This window comes from Pezoporus flaviventris, unplaced genomic scaffold (assembly GCF_033815535.1).
Source record: "Pezoporus flaviventris isolate CSIRO_AGI_PZ_B2104156 unplaced genomic scaffold, CSIRO_AGI_Pfla_v1 ptg000035l, whole genome shotgun sequence".
Classification (NCBI taxonomy): domain Eukaryota; kingdom Metazoa; phylum Chordata; class Aves; order Psittaciformes; family Psittacidae; genus Pezoporus; species Pezoporus flaviventris.
In genome coordinates this window covers 3,589,749-3,611,717 of record NW_026892583.1, presented here as the reverse complement: position 1 = coordinate 3,611,717, position 21,969 = coordinate 3,589,749, and the positions used below count along the sequence as shown (strand labels likewise).

Sequence of the window (21,969 nt, the reverse complement as noted above, 5' to 3'; positions counted from 1 at the left end):
AAGGGCTCAAAATAGGATTAAGGCTCTGAAAGTCTCAGCATTGCCAGGTTCCCCAAACTGACAATATCAGATGAAGGCTTGAGCCCAGAGCCTTTGTGACCAGAGATGGGGTTTTCAATGTTCACCTGGAAGCACCTACATTGAGTGCTCACTGGGGTCCTATGCTTTCACTCACCCCTCCATAGGATGTAGAGCAATGGCTCGTGGCTTCTCCAGGTTCTGCCACAACAGCACTTTCCTGTGAGTCCCATCCAAGTTTGCTACTTCAATTCGAGATGTCCCAGAGTCTGTCCAGTATAATTTGTCATGGATCCAGTCAATAGCAAGTCCACCTATCTCCAGGGCAGAATTAAGAGCAGAATGAAACCAGGAGCAGGATTTGCTCAGAAGAATAGTTCCCATTCCCTCTCAGCCTCATAAGAGGCTCAATTCAACCCTCCTGTCTCTTCCCCCATCAGCCAAAATTAACTCCATGGAGACAGTGATCTAATCCCCATTCCATCCAGCCTCTCCCCTTGCTCAGGGAGATGTACTCCACTTTGAATGCTGGGTACCCACTTTTCTCCACTCACCCACCCATGCTCTCACATCATGCTCAGCCCTCAGGCTTTTGCCTTTTTCTGTGGTGACGCACCTGGGCTCTCCAGCCCCGTGGAAACCACCTCCTCCACATTGCTCCCATTCAGATTGGCCCTCATGATGCGATCCAGAGTGACATCAGACCAGAAGACCAGCTCCTTGCTGTGGTGGAAGTCAAGGGCAATGGCATTTTCCAGGTTGTTCAGGAGCAGGGTGTACTCTGAGCGATGAGGCAGCACTTGTCGGATATCGATTCGATTGGCAAAGAGCAGCACTGGCTCTGGCCCTGAGGATACATGGGAAGGCAGCATTAGAGTACTTGTACGGGGTTCTGCCTGGCACTCCCTCTGCACCAAGTCCCAGAACATAGTTATGTGGTACTGGCAGCAAGAAATCAGCTCCCAAGTCTAAAACACTTGAGAGAGCTGTTTTCCCATCCTCAACACAGTCCTAACACAAAGATGAGCAGTTCCAAGCCTTTTGGCAAACATTCACTCAGCAAGAAGCAATCATTCCCACCTCACCTCAGCCTCTGAAACCATACCACTAGGCAGCCACTTGGCAGCTGGTTTATAGTTTCCTTCTCCTGTATCTACCACTTGGCCATACAAACACACAAGCTTCACCACATCTTCTACCACAGACAAGACGCAGTTAAAATCTGCCTCAGAAAGAGATAAACTCAGCAGGTAATTCCACTGCAGAGGGAAAAAACCCAAAATAACCACACAACCAAAAAAACCCCAGTGTCAGCATCCTCCAAAGAGGACATGGACCTGTTAGCCACAAAAATGATCAGTGGGCTCTAGAGCACCTCTTGTATGAAGACAGGCTGAGAGAGTTGGGCTTGTTCAGCACAGGGAAGACCTTAGAGCAGCTTCCAGTGCCTAAAGGGGCTGAAAAGAAACCTGGAGAGGGACTTTTTGCAAGGGCCTGTAGGGACAGGACAAGGGGGAATGGCTTTAACCTGACAGAGGGGAGATCTGGATTAGATATTAGGAAAAAAATCATTATTATGAGGGTGCTGAGGCTCTGGTGCAGGGTGCCCAGAGAAGCTGTGGCTGCCCCATCCCTGGCAGTTCTCAAGGCCAGGTTGGACACAGGGGCTTGTCCCTTCCAACCCAAACCATTCTGTGATTTCTTATGGATGTCATTAGTGGAATTCATAATGAAATCTTAATTCTTTAAATGGAATTCCTAATTTCTCAGCTCCTACATTTAGAGGAGCTGAGGAATAAAATTAAACAAGTGTACAAATGCCCTTAAAACCACCAGATGTCCATTCAGCAGCCACTCACAGCATTTAGGACTGGTGACCAGGATCAAGGGTTAAACCACAAGGAGGTGTGATACAACCTCACTGACTGGAAAGGTTAAGACACTTCTTGAATAGAGACAGAGGCAGGAAGCTGGTTTTGTCCCAGGAGCTGGGTCACCAAGAATGACAAGGGACTAGGAAAAGGCAGCAAGGGCTGTCCTGCTGGCAGGGAAAGGAGTATCTTTCCTTGGTCAAAATCACACAGCTTTCATGGGCATTCACCAACAACCTGGCCATATCTAAATACAAATCCAGGTCCTACACCTGGGTTGGAGCAATCCCAGGCACAGCTACAGGTTGGGCAGAGAAGAGATTCAGAGCAGCCCTGCAGAGAAGGACTTGGGGGTGTTGGTCGATAAGAAAATGAACATGGGCCGGCTTCAGTGTGTGCTCACAGCCCAGAAAGCCAACCGTATCCTGGGCTGCATCAAAAGGAGCGTGACCAGCAGGTCGAAGGAGGTGATCCTGCCCCTCTACTCTGCTCTTGTGAGACCTCACCTGGAGCATTGTGTGCAGTTCTGGTGTCCTCAGCATAAAAAGGACACGGAACTGTTGGAACAAGTCCAGAGGAGGCCACGAGGATGATCAGGGGACTGGAGCACCTCCTGTATGCAGACAGGCTGAGAAAGCTGGGGCTGTTCAGCCTGGAGAAGAGAAGGCTGCGTGGAGACCTCATAGCAGCCTTCCAGTATCTGAAGGGGGGCTATAGGGATGCTGGGGAGGGACTCTTCATTAGGGACTGTAGTGACAGGACAAGGGGTAACGGGTTAAAACTTAAACAGGGGAAGTTCAGGTTAGATATAAGGAATAAATTCTTTACTGTGAGGGTGGTGAGGCACTGAACTGGTTTGCCCAAAGAAGCTGTGGCTGCTCCATCCCTGGCAGTGCTCAAGGCCAGGTTGGACAGAGCCTTGAGTGACATGGTTTAGTGTGAGGTGTCCCTGCCCATGGCAGGGGTGTTGGAACTGGATGATCTTAAGGCCCTTTCCAACCCAAACTATTCTATGATTCTACTTCCTTATCCTCACACACTGGCTTGGTGAACAGCACAATGCTGGCAGTGAAACATTCCAGACAAAATAATGAGAGCTGGACCAACACACACACCCCAGAAAAAAGTTGAACTCATCTTTACCTAGAGCTTTGCAGCTACGCTTGTCAGGCCGCAGCTCGTAGCCTTGCTCACACCAGCACTGGAAGCCTCCTTCACTGTTGGTACAGCCTTGGCTGCAGTAACCTTCCTCAGCACATTCATTCACATCTGCATGTTACAGACAAAGGGAGAAGGTTACCACTGGATCATCAACAAGCAGGCAATGTCACCGATGGCTTGCTTCTGCTTTCATGCTCTGATTCGCGCCCTATCATAACCATCAACTCCGAGCACATCAGAGCAGCAGGGAGGAAGCTGCTGCTCCAAAACCCCACCTTGGCACAATCGACCATCTTCCAGGAGCCTGTAACCTGTGTGGCAGGTGCACTGCACCATCCCTCGTACCATCTGGCACTTCTGAGCACAGCCACCATTGTTGACGTTGCAGTTCTCCTCCCCTGTTCGTGGACCTGTGAAGGGAACAGGTGAAGATAACTGAGCTGAAACCACAAGGCAGCTGCTTGTGTCCTCAACTGTTAGGCAGCAGTCGCCCTTCAGAACAGGCTGAGCAAGAGTGGGAGGGCACAGGCTGAGCTGGAAGCTGCCTCTTTGCAGTCAGAGCTCTCCCCTTCATGCCACAACTAAAGGGGACAGACAACAGTGACAGACTTTGGCACCCAAGATCTTTTCCCCATTATTCCTTGTCTGCAGTATGTAATTGGCAAAACCACCAAGGCCTTTCTCCCCAGTCTTCATCTCTCTCCCATTATCACAGCCCAGGCTTTCTTCCTTACACATATCCTTCAGTAGCACCAGACAGACTCCCACACATCACACTGCCTCCATTTATGTCTAAGGCTGCGCTCAGAAGACTTACGGCAGTTCTGATGTGGGCTCTCATCACTGCCATCTCCACAGTCATTTGCTCCATTGCACAGCTTCCTCTGGCCAATGCAACGCCCGTTCCCACACAGGAACTGGTCTGGGGCACACTGAGGGGTCCCTGCAATAGAAGAAGAGGAAAGTAAGCACATCACTGTTTACCCATAGAATAACAGTCAGGATGAAGAAAAGAATACAGAATATTTTCTAAGGTTTATTAAAATCTCTGTATATGAGCGCAAATCCATGGCTTTCTCTTTCCTTGAATTCAGCTCATTTCGTACTCCTTACTGTTCCTTTATGCTGATTTGGAGGCCCGCAAACTCCCCTCCTGACTGACCCCACTGTTGCTTTACTGGGAAGTTTAGCTATTTAGTTTCTCTCAGAATGACTGGAAGGTTCTGGCTTAGCTCCCTTTGCTTCCAGATTCCATGACCTGACTCAGCATGTGCAAGAAAGGAGTCAGTTCCTCACTTTAATCATCTAATATGTCACCTAGCATGGCTACGGATTTTAAATCTGCCTAGGAATGAGCATCTTGTCCAGCCCTAGCTGCACTGTGATGGACCTGGAATGAGATTTACAAGCACCCTTGAAATCTGAGCTCAGGCAACAGGATTTCACACATAAACTACACTCTTCTGCTGTTGGCAGGGAGATGCTACAGAATTCTTGTAAGTAAAGTAATACTGTTTGGAGGCACTTTGCCCATCCAACTGCTTTTTCAGCAGTAACTGCACTGTCCTGTTGCCTCTTACTTCTTGTACCTCTTAAGATGACTCAGTTAGTGGTTTCCAAATCATCACCCTCTGATAATCCCAGGAAGACAACAGGACAATAGAGTTGTCAGCAAAGAAACAATGAGATTGGCGAACTGCCTGTAAGCAGCATGGAAAAGGGCAGTTGTGAGATTAACAAGTACAACTAAGAACTGACAGACACACCAAACAGGAATAATAAAACCAAATCACATGCAGATTCACTAATCAGAGCACAGGAATGCTTTATGTGAGGGATTCTGAAACTTGGACTACATTTGTCATATCAATGTCACATAATGATCCTTACATCAGCTGATCTCTTTGTATTCTAGACATCTTCTATGCCAATAAAAACACAATTCTGCTCTAAATCCAAGAGGTGACACAAGGATTTCAACTCTTCCTACAGACATGCAGACAGCACACTACTTCACGTAGACTACCCAGTACACATCCTGCTCGGAAGCCCCAAGTTATTTTTTACTTGCTGACTACCACCATAAACCTAATGCAGAACTGGACTGGATACAGATTGGATATAAGGAAGAAATTCTTTCCTGTAAAGGTGGTGAGGCACTGGAATGGGTTGCCCAGGGAGGTTGTGAATGCTCCATCCCTGGCAGTGTTCAAGGCCAGGTTGGACAGAGCCTTGGGTGATATGGTTTAGTGTGAGGTGTCCCTGCCCATGGCAGGGGGGTTGGAACTGGATGATCTTAAGGTCCTTTCCAACCTAAACTATTCTATGATTCTATGAATTGCACAACTGACTTTACAATAACAGTAGCTGTTATCAACCACCTTGGGTTTGGTTTGGGGTAGAGAGGTTGAATTTCAGTGCCTCTGGAAGTCTGACTTGGCTTCTGGGTGGCAACTATTCTCTTAATCCCTCTAAATACCTTTATTATCAGGTTGAAGAAACAGGGGTATCAACTTGTCTTTAAGTACAATTGCTTTTTCCAGGATCACCGCCATCTCCTGCACACTGTTGCTCATGACAGCTGACCAGTCTAGAGCAGCTGCTCTCAAATGCCTACGTGTGCGTCTCCAGGTCCTCTGAGCTCAGTTTTCCTTGTAGAATACCCACTCCCCCTCCTCAGCAGGCCCCAACAAGGGGTACAGATCCCTTTTGTCAGCCCTAAACTCACTGTTTAAAATACACTGATCCAGAAGGGTCAGTATGTGCAACTGGGCTTCACCCACAGGGATGAATTCATGGACCAGTACATACTATTCCTCAACAAGGGCTACAGACATCCTGAAGGATCTGAGGAAAGCGGAAGGTTCTAGGGATTCTTTGAATCCTAGCATAACACTAGGGTCTGTTGAAACCCTCCTCTTCCCCATTGCCACTATTATCATAGAATGAATCATTGAATAGTTAGGGTTAGAATTGACCTTAAAGCTCATCCAGTTCCAACCCTTCATGTCATGGGCAGGGACCCTTCCCACTAGACCAGGTTGCTCCAAGCCATGTCCAACCTGGCCTTGATTCAACCTGGCCTTTTATTATATAAACCTTTTATCATATAAAGCAATGGCTGTATGTGAAAAAGAGGACTAGGGAAGGGAGACTCCTGAGCAAATATTAAGGGGGAAGTTGACCACCCTTAACTTCTAAACCAGCGGCTTTATCCCTCACTTCCACAAAATGCACTTTTGCATTCCACTGCCTGCTAGAATTCCTTTGCAACTTCACAAGGCAACATGAAAGCTATCCAGAACTATGCCCAAGGCATGAGTTATACATAGTCCATTTGACAAAGGTAGCAACTTTGCACATTATTAATGTTTCCAAGTCTGAATGGAATCATCTCTGTGGTAATTCACAGTGTAAGGACAGGACAGAAGGTACAGGGACCCGATGTTTCACCAGAAAACACCAGCACTTTAGTTTAAGCACACAGACCTGAACCTGTTTGCAAGCACTTAAGATAAACTATAGCTCACATTCTTTGGGAAGGGTGGAAACTCTAGGCTGAACCCAATGAAGCAATCAAAAGACTCCACTACCTATTACCCCCACGATGGAAGCATTAGCTATAAGTAGCAAGGCAGCAAGCCAAACCTGTGTTCTCACAGTTCTCCTCATCACTGTTGTCAGAGCAGTCATCTTCCCCATCACAGCGCCAGGACAGACGGACACAGCGCCCTGATTTACAGCGGAACTGGTCAGCTGTGCACATAGATGTAGCTGGGGAACCAAAAGGAGAACATTAAGTGAGCAAGAAGGATCAGAAGAGACCCAATTCCAAGGCTAACAGTCCCAAATACTCTTTTGCATCTGCAGAAACCCCAAACACTCCCACCAATTTCCAGCACTCACTGCAGTTCCTCTCATCTGACTGGTCATCACAGTCAAAGTCTCCATCGCACCTCCAGCCAGCATTAATGCACAGGCCACTGTTGCACATGAACTCTCCAGAGCGACAAGGCTGATGAGATGCTGCAGAGATAGGAAAGAATATAAAGAGCAAACTCAGACCAGTGTAACATCCCTGCACCCCACAGCACTACCCTTGCACTCCACTGTTGTGGAACTTGGTCCTGAACAGACTCCTCCTGGATACTGCTACAATATCTGCACAAGGAACTGTGCTGATTACACATCACAATTCTCACTGTCCAGATTTAAATTCAAATTAAATAGTGAAAGAGTCATCTTATACAATGAGATTGCTATCTACACTGCAACCCTTCTCCAACCAATGTAAAAACAAACTCATATGTTTGGAGCAGTTCACCACCCTGCATTTACTTACAGCAGTCAGATTCATCAGACCAGTCCCCACAGTCATCATCGCCATCACAGTGGTAGATGTCCAAGATGCAGCGTCCATATGCACACTGGAATTCCTCCAAGCTGCAGGTGGCGGCTGGAACATCTGATGCTAAGAAGGGAATCAAAGAAAAAATGGCTGAGGTGACAGGGCACAATCCAGTTTAGATGCAACCACCTCACAGTCTAGTAACAGAGTAGTAAGGGTTCAGTGATGAGCTCTGCATGACTGATATTACTGAGAGGAACTTGAATGCTGTTTGTGCTTCGCTGAGGGGCAGGTTAAACCTATATATAAGGACACTTATACAAACTATCAACTAAAAATAATAATAAATGAAAAGGATGTTAGCCTATAAACACTAACTTTTCAAAACCCATTAAGTTCTAAAGAAGAAACAGCTATGAAGAAGGAAGATTTGATGGGAAAGCAACAAAAAGGATACAAGAGTGCCAAATACCACCTTATGCTTGAGACACTATGTCTTAGTGCTTAACAGTGTTTAAATTGTTTATTAAACCTGGACAAAATAGATACAAAACCAGATGGAAAAATAAAGATACCCTTTGGGACTGAGGCACATCAGAATGCAAGGTATGGAATGAATCCTTTACAATTTGAACCAAGATAAGCACTTGAAGGCCAAAGGAAGGAGGCAAGAAGCACAATGCCCAGGTCTGCACCTGACCTTTGAGGATTTCCCCTCTCCTTTTCCTCTCAAGCTGTCACCAAAACAAACCATGCCATATTAGTAAGGAGCAAAGCCACACAGACTACCCTGGGGAAAGGCCAACAGAGTCAAGGATTTGCCCACTGTTCTCTGTTCAACAGTGTGGGAAGGGATGAAAGATATTCTGAGTCCCACACAGCAGAATCTGACACCTTTTCTCATACTCTCCAGAGAATGAACTGCGTGCTTTGGACATATGAGTCTTTCAACTGAGTGCTCTCAAAATAAATCCATTAAGCAAAAGGGAAAAGAATGACATGAACTGCACATGAAGTAGTTGGCACAGCCTGCAGGCATACAGTAAGGACTTCAGTGAGTATGGAGTAGCTGGATGCTACATTGTGTGTTAATGTGTACCTCACCAAAGGAGCCTGAAAGGAGCACTTGGATCTCCTTGAGGAGAAAATGAAGTCAGTGACTTCAATTCTCATGTAGTGTGATTCAATTACAGCACACGCACCCTCCATCAGAAACACACACACACTGAAACAGCCAAACGAAACATGAAACCCATAAAACACACAGGAAAGAACAGTGTAGTCCCATCTTGCCCTAGATGAATGACAGCAGGATTGGAGATACAGAAAAGATGACAGCCACATGGAGGAAGATTAAGAGAAAGGGCAGTAGCCAAATTGAGCTTCTTAGCTTCAACAGCTATAAAATGCCTTATAGAGACAACTGCCAGCCAGGACTGGAGAAGCATCCCAGATTAGAGAAGCAGGGGCACCAGTTCTGGGAGCCCCTCCACTCCCATAGGAGGCAAGATGGAAACATCTCCCTTCCCTTCCCAAGGGCCTATTCATGGCCTGCAGGGAAGTGACAGGCAAGAGAGAAGGGAAAAGAGAGGGAGGGAGGTTGGCTTCCTCTTGGAGCCCTTTCCTGGCTTAGAAACGTCTGCAGCCCCTGGCTCCCTGCCAGCTCTCATTATCTGGAGAGATAAAAGACAAGTCCCCCATGCATCCACTCCCCTGCCCTTGGGGAGCGGGCGGCCCCGAGCCCCCTCCCAGAGCCTTTTGAAGTTTCCTGCTATCTAGAACAAATCCTGCACAGCGCCTGCGAGAGCAGCATGGGGGAAGGGACCACTGTGACTTCCACAGACACAGCACACAGGCGGTGGGGGAGAGGAAGGGACATAATAGACCCCCCTGCCCCACTTGCTGCAAGCCGGTGAAGGCAGAGGAGAAAACAACTGCTGTGGGCTCTCAGGGTCCCTCATACCCCATCAGTTACTTTTCAGGTGCGTAAAGCATCGCAGTAAGGAGAGGCTGGTCAGGCAGACAGCCCCTGCAGCTGGGGATGTGCAGTCCCTGAGGATGCTGTGTGTGTTTCCCCCCCAGTTTCAGGCAGGAGTCAGGCAACAGGAATCATAGAATCATAGAATCGTTAGCACTGGAAAGGACCTTAAGATCATCCAGTTCCAACCCCCCTGCCGTGGGCAGGGACACCTCACACTAAACCATGTCACCCAAGGCCTCGTCCAACCTGGCCTTGAACACTGACAGGCGTGGAGCATTCACAACCTCCCTGGGCAACCCATTCCAGTGCCTCACCACCCTAACAGGAAAGAATTTCCTCCTTATATCCAATCTAAACTTCCCCTGTTTAAGTTTGAACCCGTTACCCCTTGTCCCATCACTACAGTCCCTAATGAAGAGTCCCTCCCCAGCATCCCTATAGGCCCCCTTCAGATACTGGAAGGCTGCTATGAGGTCTCCACGCAGCCTTCTCTTCTCCAGGCTGAACAGCCCCAACTTTCTCAGCCTGTCTTCATATAGAATAAAAGGAATAAAAGGAAACAGTTTTCTCCCCTTCCCTCCTGCCCTCCAACTCCTACAGTTTTATACAGAGGTGTGTATTCAGTAAAGCATAAGCCTCCTGCTCTGACTCAAGGTCACACAGGCATGGGAAGGAACAGCAAAGCAGCCAGGCACAGATGAAGTATGCCTGTGAGGTAACACAAGAGATACACCATTCTCTTGTGCCCTCTGGGGTAAGCAACAGAAGGCAGCATAGCTGCCAGTACAGGCAGGACTAACTTGTTTTTGATCTCTGCTGCAGAAAACGTGCCAAACCCCAAAGACAGGAGCAGGTCCAAAGGCTATTTCCTGTGGTTATGAAGCAAGGAGAGCACTTACGGCAATTCTCTTCATCCGAGCCATCCTTGCAGTCTGTGTCACCATCACAGAACCAGTGCTCAGCTATGCAGCTCCCGTCACTGCAACGGAACTCCTTCTCCGAGCACTTTCTCATATCTGCAGAGACAGTAATGCAAACGAAGCCTTGAGTTTTCTCAGAGAAGCCAGGAAACAACCTTCCCCTGCTCCTGAAGCTCCCAGGGCACCCACAAACAAGACTGCTTGTGAAACAACACATACCCACGTCATGCAGTGCCTGAGCAAAACCATCATTGCTCATTTAACTTACATGGAGGGCTGGATTCAAAAGGAATCCATGGGACCTCATAACAATATATCAAGGAGTAGCAGATCTCAAGTGATTTCTGCCTGGCACGTAAGCCACACAGCCTGAGATCCCAAGCAGCCAGCCCATGGATTACCCCACAAGCCCAGCCCAGCCAAGCCAGCTGCAAGACCTCACTATGCTCAGGGGATCCCAGAACTGCACAGGTTGGAATCTGCATTACCCTTTTTAAAGCACTGGCAGGGCAGTACTTGTAGGACCTCTTTACTCACCACACTGCTCATCACTGTTGTCACCACAGTCATTGTCACCATCACAGTGCCACAGGCTGCGGATGCAGTATCCGTTCTGACATGAGAACTCATCTTCCTCACACTCCCGTGGAGCTGCAGGGACACGATGGAGATAAGGTGAAGACAAGGCAAGAAGATTTACCTTTCAGAACACCAAATCCATGACGTTACAAATCCAGCAGGGTCATTCTCCAAGGACACAACCATGGTGGAGAGCTGATTTCCCTTCCCTAACAATAGCAGGAAAGCCACTGAGAGGTTTCTTGAGTGTTTTTCTTCCATTCCATCCATAAGTCAACAGCACAGCAGGCTCTAAAACCTGAGAACATGGGCTGGAGAAAGCACCTGGCACAGAACAATGGAGCCACCCACGGGATTCTAGCATAGCTCCAAGCCAGGCTCAAGAGATCCCTGCACAGAAAAAAGGCAATCAGCCCTCTTCTTAAAGGAATTAATAGGCTCTATCATTACCTAACAAATAATTGCTGGTAGGATTATATCTCCACCTTCTTTTCACAGTGATGCCAAAGCTATCTTCAGAGGAAAGGAAACGTTCATTGGAAAGGAAGACAGAAAATTTAAGCTTCCTCTTCTGAACACCTCAAGATTTGCAGCCTCATTCTACCCTCTTTGCCAGTCTTCTAAGGAAGCACGTCTGCAGAGCAGTGAGGAAAGAGACTGCAAAATTAGCCCCTGAGGATCTCAATCCAACAGAAGCTCTCCTATGGTTAAGTGCTAGCCCTAGGAGTCTCTTAAGCACAGAACCTTGCCTTCCTCCTTTCATTAGTTTCCAAATCTTATGATCTCACCCTTCTCCACTGTTGTCTCAAATATGAGGGCATCCCAACTTCTTCTGAGAAACAGAAGGCAAAACAGACCCAGACTGCAGACCCCTCCTTTCACAAAAATCATTGAACAGGCTAGAAAACTGAGCTTAGTCCTGCAATGCAGAGCCTCACACAGACTCACAGAGCCATAGAAAAGACCTTAAAGCTCATCCAGTCCCAACCCCCTGCCACGGGCAGGGACACCTTCCACTAGACCAGGTTGCTCCAAACCCCGTCCAACCAAAGCCGACTGAACAATGCCAGGGATGGGTGTCAAACCCACGCCATTGCCCAAAAGGGCAAGCAAAGATCAGGGGCATAGTGACCAAAATCATTAATTCATTTCCACACAAGTGTTGGACATGGAATACTTGACAGCCAAGAGCTTGAATTTTTGCATTTCTTGAGATGTGGTCCTTCCATCAGAGACACTCTGGAGCACTGTGCTTTGTAGACTCCAAGGGCTGCAGAGTGATGATTATTAGGCAGCTGCAACGATCTCAACCAGACAGCAAAACAGGTCTGCTCCTAACTGCAGCCTGATGCTAGCCCTGGTAATCAGTGCAGTTTCAGCACAGCTGAACCCCAGTGCTATATAACGCGCTGGATCTCTGGCATGTGCTGCCAAGTATGGACCTGATTTGTTGTAGTGGAAAGCTGTATTCCTAATGCTAATGGAAATCAACCACAAGTAACCCGTGTCCTCAACAAAAAGGGGAAACAAGGGGCTGAACTCTGAAGACTCAGGCAAAATTCCCTCCATTTTAATGGCACAATGGCAGTGTTCACAGCAAGCAGCCTGCCACTGCAGCTCTCGTGAAGATGATGCCTTGCACGGCAGCACACAGTCAGCTTTCAGGGTAACTAGACTCGCGTGGGGAGCATCCCTACAGCACCTCCCTCTCCTCAGGGACCTCTGTTTGAAGGGAGAGGATGCTGGGGACAGCCCAGCCCAGCAGAGAAGTCAGACAGTGGAACCTGCGGCTGCAGGAAGTCAGCCAGACAGGCATCTCAGGAAGATTTGGCAGGGGTGAGGTGTTTCCACGAACAGGGGAGGACATGAAGAGCTCAGGGAAGTGCTTCATGGGACATTAACCAGCAGGGCTGCAGGGCATAAATGATTCTCTAGCCGGATGGAGAAGCATCCCTTCCTCCAGGACACGCAGCTGAACAGCAAACCAGGTGTCAAGGTAGCAGGACATCAGGTACACGCACCTCTGTTACAGGCTATGTAACAAGCCAAAGGTCTGATTCAGTGGATAAACTCTTACATTCCTGTACTAAAAAGGGTCACCTTTGCCCAGCCACGGCAGGCAGGCACTGCAGCCACCCTCTCCCCTCACAGAGGTGACTTACGGCAGTCCTGTTCATCGGAATCATCCTCACAGTCATTGTCTCCGTCGCAGACCCACGACCGCCGGATGCACTTCCCGTTGTCGCAGTGGAAGTCCAAGGGGGAGCAAGTGGGCAGCACTGCAACAGCAAAGAAACACCTCATGGAGCTGCAGCCAGCTTCCTTCCTGACAGCAAAGTTCCTTCCCTCCTGAGGGAGGAGAATACACCTCTTAGGAACGGAAGACCTCAAGTCATGAGGAAGAGCTGCTTCTCAGATGGGGCTGGGGCAGGGCTGCAGCTTGCCAGTCTCTCCTCCCCAGGGAAGCACTGCCCTTCCCACAATAAAGTAGCCGCCACAATCCCCCCACTGAGTTCCTTTTGTCTCTTTCATCCCTGAGCCTGCTGTCCTCCCGTAACTGCATTTATTTTAGAACAAGCTAAATTACATTATCAACATCTTTCCTGCATGCTTCCCAGTGAAGTCCATTCTGTTTCTACTGCAAAGTGAGATCTTTAGAGCGAGAACTATCAGAAGTAATGTTTCTGGGAGCAGGATTTTACAAGGTACATGCTACAGTGTGTGTTCCAGCACAGGAACTCTACCAGCATTTTTATCTAACCTGCAAGGAAAAGCTTAGAGGCAGGAATCCACTGCTGGGGATAATTTGCTGTACCTCAGGTGTGGACAAGAGTCCAAACCTGGTCTCCAGAAGGGACAGAGGAAGCGGGCAGATGTGGGATGGTGCTTGCCTACGCAGGAGCCTGCTGGCAATAGGGCAGAACCACAAATCCACAGTGTTTGAAGAGGCCTGGAGCCACAAAGCTGGAATTCAAGGGGCAGCATCAGCCCTGTCCTTCCCCCCACAGATGAGAGGAACACTCAACCCCAGGAGGTTTATGCTTTTAAGTGCTGCCAGATGTGGTAGGGAAGGGGCTGCACAAGGCTGCTCCTGGCAGGTGTGTTCTCCCAAGAACAGTGTTGGCTCAGCAATGTAAAGGGGCAAGGGCTGGAGAGCCTGAAAGGTTCCTGAAACCCTTTCATCCCAGCCCAGCTTGCTGACAGCATCTCCCATCTGTCACCAGGCAGACCAGCCCTCCGCTGCTATGCTGCTGCTGCTTCCCCTGCCAACACTACCCTGGAGGTGGGAGCGCGAGGGGAGGGAGGCAGGTAAAAGAAGAAGGTGAAGACAGCAGCCACACACGCAGGGAGGAGGATTTAACAGGGAGAACAAATAGTCACGTTTTCAGCTTTTCCAGCTTCCTCAACCCTCCGCTTCCCCTTGGCTCAGGACTGCTGCCAATGTCCTGTGAGAACAGCAATGGATTACGTTATACAGAATCATTCACTGCTCGCTATAGCAAGTCCTCCAAAATTTCTTGTCGAGGGCCTATACTAAAACCTCCCCCGCTAAGAACACACTGGTGCAGTTAAAGTCAGACTTGCTCTAACATCTCTTTTTCTAACCACAAATTCAGATCATCTTCTCAGCCATCCCTGCGACATGGCAGTGTAGGCATCTCTGTATCTGAGAGGACATCACTGCTCTCAACACTGAACCCTGCGCTACGTAACCAAACATAGAGTCTGGCACTGGCCCTTGGGAAAAGGTTCTTCCCATTCTGTTCAGGATGCCCCATGCAGATATATGTCCAGGTCGGCTCCAGGTGCATCTAGGTCCCGAAAAGGTATGAAGGAGAGGAAGGATACAGATCTATTTTCACTGCGTGGGTCTGACAACACTCTGCTCTTCCAATGGCTGACCCACTTCCTTACACTGCACTTCCCCTGAGCACCCCTGTGCTGCATCAAAGTGGAGATGGAGCTTCCCTTTCTTTCCCAGGACAGAGGGAAGGGGAAAATACTCCAGTTCCCAAACTCTACTTCCAAACAAAACCAAGGCGGATTCTTGGATTCAGAGGGTCAGTCCCACACATCAGCCCTCTCCGCCCAGGCACAACTCCCATAGATTGCACACTGAGCAAGCCTTCCTTGGCCTCAGCTGCAGTTTAGGGCTGAGACCATCCCCCCCAGCATATGCTTTTCGGTCCCAGCGTGACTAATCACCAAAGGGCTGCACAGGAGCCACCTGGAAGGGAATTTGCATGCTGGCTCTCCAGGGGAGAATTCTTCAGGCTCCCACAGGGTTAGGCCATTAGCGCTGGTTCAGAGCCCATACCATTATCCCACTGAACTGCTGCATCCCTTCATGAGGTACGGACACAAAATGGAATTCCACCCCTACAGGGAGCACTTCAGCCAATTTCATACTCCCCCAACATATGAAAATCAAGCTTCAAGCAGAGGGGAGGGAGTGAAGAGGGTGAAAGAAAAACTGCCCCATACAAAGGAGGACCTAATTCCCAACCCAGCAGACATCAAGTGTGTGTCAGCCCAGACAACACCGGAGGGAGATAAATCCCCTTCTACAGGAGCTCTCCTTTAAAGGAGGAAGAATAAAACACAAACCCACTTAAGGAAAATAATAATGCTTAAAAAAAAATCCAAACACCAAACCCTCAATCCCCCACCCCCCCAAAACCCAGCAACCTAATGAATGGAGACTCATGATCTTATAGAGCAGAAGAACTACCAATGAGATCAGGGAAGGGAGCCACATAAACTTACTACCTGAACCTAATAATAGTCAGAAACAGATGCTTCAAAGGAAAACACAAGAGATTCTGGGAGCAGCTTTCACACGGGGGCAGCCTCTTCCTAATCCCTTCTTCCCAGCCCTGCCCTCCCAGTCCACAGTCACTTCTCCCCATTAAAAAGCAAACTGGCTACACAGAAACATTCCTGTGTTTCCTTCTATTTATTCTAAACACATCGGGCTTCGGTTCCACTGTACAGCCCTTTGCTCTAGGGTTGTTATTATTCAGCTCTTCTGTTGGTCATTTATTACTTCATATTTTGATGAGTTTTATTCCTGTGGAGTTAAAGCTGAGGACATACCACTAGCCCAGAGTTAATGTTTAGTACTGTTGTAAATACATCCAAAGTGTTTGGAAAACTGAAGTTAAGAGGAAATTCAGAAGTTAAGAGGTCACACTTAGGACTCTCAAACAACCACCACTATATTTTGTCTTGACATCAAGGAATGACTATACAGCTTGCTAAGTGTATTGCTTTAACTCAAAAAACTCATTTTAAAGCCATGCTTCCACAGTCAGAAGAAGAGTGCATGGCAATACAAACGAAGCAGTAGGAACTCCGTTCATTGCCAGAGATGGGGCAAGATCTCTGGACAAACTGGATTAGCATCTAGACAACTGGAAACAGAACTACTCTATTCTCTTCCTAGCTCAATACTGATGCTTACATGGCCACAGGATAGTTCTGTCTCTTTAGCCCCACTGCCCCAACATGTAAAATAAAGATTATTTATGACTTCCTAAGTAAGCTGCGAGTCCTTCACAGATGCTGCTTCCACTGATGCAAAGGTGATCACAGATTGCACTAATGTGCTTTCACCACTAATCATGGCAGGATTAGCTAATGCAACAGTGAACACAGTGAAGCCTCATGCCCCCCTTCCCTACTCAATTCCAGCTTCATCACTCCGTATCTGCGCAGTGTTTTCCTAAAACAGATGAGGAAAGGCAAGTCCTGCAATGGAACGGAAGACAAACAAATGCCCAGACAGCAAGGGACTAAACGCACCTCCCCAGGTAGAACAGAGAGGCAGGATGAGGAGCAAGCCCAAGGAAGGGGAGCTGGTGGGAAGACCTAGGCTGGGCAGCGGCAGCCCAAGAGAGCACACCTGCCAACTGACAGTGAGTGACACAAAAAGGCCTTTGAACTTCCAACCATTTCCCTGAGCTCATCCCTCTGCATGGTCACGCTGGACATCATCCAAGGCTTCAGCAAAGCTAGGTCTATGGTAAGCCTGCTATTCCTCCCCCTCTCCCAACTCCTATTACACAGGCCGCTCTTTTATGGCTGAGCAGAAGGGGAAGGGGGAGGGCGGGGGAAAAGGGAAGTTTATAAGGTGAAACGCAGCCTGAATCACGTCCCACTGTCCTTTGAACACTTGATTCCTGTTGCCTGTGCTGAGCAGGTTGCTGTATACCCAAGCACTGCAAGCGACCGGCATTCCGAGCTCCGGAGCGCGGCGGTTTGAACACTGCTGTTTAATGACACGAACTCTCGGTCATGTGAAGAATGAGGAGTTAAGTTAAAGAATACATACAAACTCCCTCCAAAAAAATCCATGCTACCCACATGAAAGTCAAGCGCAGCCAGCCCTCCAGCTACAGCTACACTCGGGCACGTGGAGTCTGCTCTTGGGAAGAAATGGGAGACACTGCATTTTATTCACTCCGTTTTGGAAAGTCTAGATCCAGAATAACAGAAAACATTCCCAAGTTCACTCCTGAAGTGTATTTAAAGGATGCTGCTGGTCAAAAGGAAAAGAAGGGGAAAAACCAATTTAAAATAGCATCAGCACCCAATCTGTCACAGCCCTTTGATCACTAGCGTGCTCTCTGCCCGGAGGGGCACTGCATTAATTCTGGTGCCTTTTAAAGGAAGCACACGTACTCCAAAGCCAATAAAATGGTGCAGTATGGTTGCAGATATAGAACTGGTGTCTTTTAAAGAGAAACTTGAACTCTTCAGGAGTAAATTAGTAAAACTTGGAAGTTTAGAAGTGAAGCTTCACCTGAGCTCTTATGTCTGAGCTCAAGACTGGTGATTCAGTGGCAGGCAGAGGAAAGATGATTCTTGTAAAGTTTCTGTTAATTTTAGTAAAAGACCTGTGAGATTCTTAGGCTTACATCAACTGAAAATGTTTTGTTGTGGGACCGATACACAGGCTACACTGATAGCCCTCATCCTGGCAAGGAAGAGGTCCACTCCGAGGCTTGAATGAGCTGCAGCTCAACAGGAACTGCCTACGTTTCCCAATGAGATAGGAACGTCAGACCACCTTCTGTAAGTTTTAAGGTAAAAGGAGTAAATTCTTCTTCAGTCCCTTTAAATGAAATCGATTTGCTTGCTTAGCTCCATGTTCTGTTGTACAATACTGTCTCATGGAGCTGCACATTTATATTAGGTATGATACAGATCCAAACCTCGAGTAAGGCAGCTCTGCTGGGGGATGGTCCTGAGGGGATCTGGTGTATCTTAGGAGAAACAGAGCTATTTATCAGTCCTCAGGCCAAGTTTCCTCAGTTGTCCTTTCACCCTTGCCACAGGAAGTAAGGCTCATTCACACCACCCTGGACTTCAAAGCACATGCGGGAGGGCAGAATGAAAACCATTCCTTCGCTTGCATGCGGCTTTCGTTAGGGACAGTCCAAAGTAGTCTCTGTTGGCACAAGGCAGGAAGGCAGCTGAGCTGCTCTGTCCTTGTGTAGGAAGGGCTTCCAAGGCAGTCACTGTCAGCAAGCCAGAGAGCTGACACCAGAGAAAGTCTATGAAGCTGGCATGACAGCTGGGAGGCTGCTTATTACTATTATTACTATGGCTCTCTGGCTTGCAAACATGATCCAGAGCAGGAAGCAAGCATGTCACTGAGTAATTGGCTCCCATCACACCAGGGCTTCAGATCTGCAAGGGAAACGGTTCCTGTCACAGCCATGTAAGCAGAGGCAGGGCTCTCCCCAAAGTGACAGGAAAATACCTATGAGAGGCAGGCATTCCAAGGACACCAATACACAGAGAGAATGCCTGTGGTGTGCAGAAAGGATTGAGAACAGTTGAGGAAAAACCTGATGCAACTGACTCAAAAAGCAGGAATTTGTTTTATAGTTTGTAACACAACATTAATTAAAAAAAAAAAAAAACAAAACCCCACATTTTAAGGATTTCTCTGAAAACTGAAAATCTCTCTTCAAAAGGAATGCTCCCTGTGTCTGCTCTTGCTTTTCACAGCTGTAACTCCTCTCACTGCCAAGTATCTTGTCCTTTTGTTCCTCTTCTTCTCACAAAGTGCATTTGAAGCTGGCTTTTTTTAACTGAAGTGACAGATTCCATGTTCAAGACTAGAAAATTGCATTAATATAGGATTTAGTAAACTCCAATCAACTACTCAAGCATGTGTGGTGTTACACAAACACAGACAGAATACTGAATCTTGGCTGGCCAAAGTAATTTTCACCTTTCCGCCCACCCCATGTTTCACTCTTGCTTTATTAGGAGTCCAGGAGTCCAATGTCTTCCCATTTTCCTTGCCCTTTCCCAAGGAAGAAGACAGAACTCTCAGGAACTCATTCTTGTCATCGTACTGGCTTACATTATGCATATGAGCTGATAACACTGAAGACAAAGTAAACCTTAAAACAAGCACGGTTGCAAGCTTTATTTCTCTGGAAAGTCAGGACATCCACCGGAGGGAAAAGAAAATCCCATAACCCTGAAAAAACAGCTTGCAGCAGACCACTGGAAATGTGAGATTCCTTGCAATCATTTCTGTTCACTCTTCTGATCAGGGACTTCTTGATGGTATTTTAATTCCTGCCTTTAGAACTCAGAGCTGTACTTCCATACATTGCTGAAAAAGAACCTCCATGGCTTTAGCATCTCAGAAGAGTCCATATAAGTGGTTGGGCTCACCCCAACATGAAGACTTGCCTAGTGGTTTTTGAGGAATCTCACTAACTTTTCAACCACGCTTCAGTATATCTGGGGCTTGTGGGATGACTTCCTGAGACCCAAACGTACAGCTCAGTGTTGCATTGGAAAGAAATCCACCAATTTCAGATCTGGTGTAAGTCAACAGATAAAAAAGAAACCAACTTACAACCAGAAGTTGTTCAGAACTCCACTCCACTCCATACCCTGCACGTATGTCACAGATGGCCAGGGAAGGAAAGAAATTCTCCTGTTCTGTGTGCAAACATCAGTGCTGATTGCAAGAAGTTTAAACTGATTTAAAGTTGGAGCTGCTGTTCAAAGGGCTCACGCCTCACCCCTGCTCTAGCACTCTGGCTGCCTTCTTCATGCTTGGCACAGGCAGCAAACAGATCAAAGGGGAAGTTAACCCCACAAACAAGTGCACCTTCACAAGGCTCCTGCATGCCAAGCAAAGGAGAGGGATTTAGCAGGTGATCTGCTCTAACAGGAAGTTTCATGCCGTAGTAACTGGGCAAGATAGGAAGCAGCACAAACTACCACAAACCCACACTGTAGAGTCGATCTAATTCTCACAGGCTAACAATAATATCACGTTATCACTCGTAATGAGCAGATTGAGCAGGCTTAATGGAGTTAAGTGTTCCTAGGGCCCCTCCACTGCAACCTCATGTTTGTGTGCTGAAGCCATGCACTTAACATTTCTATAGAGCCCTTAGCCCCATTGCCTAACTTCTATTTTTGCCCTTTTCTTTCCACTAAATTCCACTCAGAATGCTTCTGCTGGCAGCTGAAAAAGTTCTCCTCTTTGTATTTATTCTAGTACAAGGCAATATTTAAAAAGGCAGCTCATATTCTAGTCCATCCTCTTGAGTCACTTTACTACTCTGTATAAATGCAGCTCTTTATCTCCCCTCCCAGCTTGTCAACTCTACTGTCCCTCTCTGTATGCTCTAGCTTACCTCTCTCACTAAACTGCAGACCTACAGCACAAGTTGTACTCTTAATGAGATGTTTAAACATTCCCATCTTACACATGCTGTTTCCTAGACAGCTCCTTTTGCTTCAGTCTTATTCCTCCCTTTGCCTTGTTAGAAACTGTGAATTAAGGAAGGTAGAAACCAAATCCAGTTCCTACATTCTCTGCCTCTACTTTATATACTGCCCAACCTCCAGTGGCTGAAAGTATCAGCAGGTTGATTGCAGTTCACTACTAGTTCCTACTTTGCACAGCTTCCACTCAAATCCATGTAGACCAGATTTCCTTAATATATTAGGGATACACCATAACCACAGCTGTACTGTGCAAGACCAAAAGGTTCCTCTCACCCAGGCCACAGAAAGATATATGATGCAACAGCAGACAGCAAGAGAGGAATGGAAGAACATAGCATGCAAGTAAACATTCTTCCTCAGAAGTCAAAATCTGCCTCTATTTGTGATACAAACACTTCCCAAACAAGAGGTGGCATACTCATCTTTAACAGCCCTCAGCAAACTTGACATCCATAAACTTGTCAGACTGCTTTCTGAGAACGTTTGAAATTCCAGAACCAATGTTTTGTGGCAAGGAGATCCACAGCCTAAGTGTGTGTTTTATGAACGAGCAACTCTGGTACCTTTGAACCATGGCCTGTTAGTTCTCACCTAGCTGGGCTCAGCTACACAGATGCTGATGCTATGCAAATACAGAGCAGCTGCAAAGCAAATTCTCTCAGGAGATCCCAAGACCAATGAATGTTGATGACCCTGCTTACTTTTCCCTCTCATCCCAGGGCAGGCAGGACAGAAACTAGAATGTTACTTAAGAGGGCAGACACCCTTAATATACTTCTTCACATTGCTTGTTTATTTTCCTTTAATATTTATAGCAAACCCATGTAATTTAGTTCACTGATAGTACTCTTGAAAGGGTGGGAAAAAAGAGGTACTTCTCTCTGTCCCTCCCTTCCCTCTAAAACATTCATGTCCAACAGCTATCTAAAACCAGTTGCAAAAGGCAGAGCTGGGCTTTCACTGTGCTTTATGTCAGTGGACACTGGCTCTGTTAGACCCTGAGTCATGAAATCAGTCAAAAGCATGTCAGCTACAGGCTTAAGCATTTTACATGCAAAAACTACGATACGCCTATAAAACAGAGAAGCACCTGCAGAGAAGTTAAGACAAACAGAAGAATGGTATTCTTACTGCAGCCATCTTCATCACTGTGGTCCCCACAGTCATTGTCTCCATCACACTGCCACTGAGCAGGGATGCACGTGCATTCACCAAAAGCACTGACAGCACATGTAAAATGATTCCGTCCACAGGAGCATTCTGCGCTGCTTGTAACACCTGGAAAGGAACAGAGAATAAAAGGTATTTTTAAGACAT

The 21,969-nt window shown here is 47.3% G+C and overlaps 1 protein-coding gene across 3 annotated transcripts in view; it reads right to left on the bottom strand.

The window, feature by feature from the left end:
- LRP4 (LDL receptor related protein 4) overlaps positions 1–21,969 on the bottom strand; it is an 83,864-nt gene that overhangs the window by 20,215 nt on the left and 41,680 nt on the right. For all 3 annotated transcript variants that reach the window (XM_061462224.1, XM_061462221.1, XM_061462223.1), the window contains exons 2-13: positions 21,784–21,930; positions 13,041–13,157; positions 10,837–10,950; positions 10,279–10,395; positions 7,393–7,521; positions 6,957–7,076; positions 6,699–6,824; positions 3,868–3,993; positions 3,326–3,460; positions 3,033–3,158; positions 635–865; positions 176–332 (exon numbers count right to left, since the gene is read on the bottom strand). In XM_061462224.1, the coding sequence (XP_061318208.1) occupies positions 176–332; positions 635–865; positions 3,033–3,158; positions 3,326–3,460; positions 3,868–3,993; positions 6,699–6,824; positions 6,957–7,076; positions 7,393–7,521; positions 10,279–10,395; positions 10,837–10,950; positions 13,041–13,157; positions 21,784–21,930 (1,645 nt within the window). The remainder of the gene's footprint in view (positions 1–175; positions 333–634; positions 866–3,032; positions 3,159–3,325; positions 3,461–3,867; positions 3,994–6,698; positions 6,825–6,956; positions 7,077–7,392; positions 7,522–10,278; positions 10,396–10,836; positions 10,951–13,040; positions 13,158–21,783; positions 21,931–21,969) is intronic.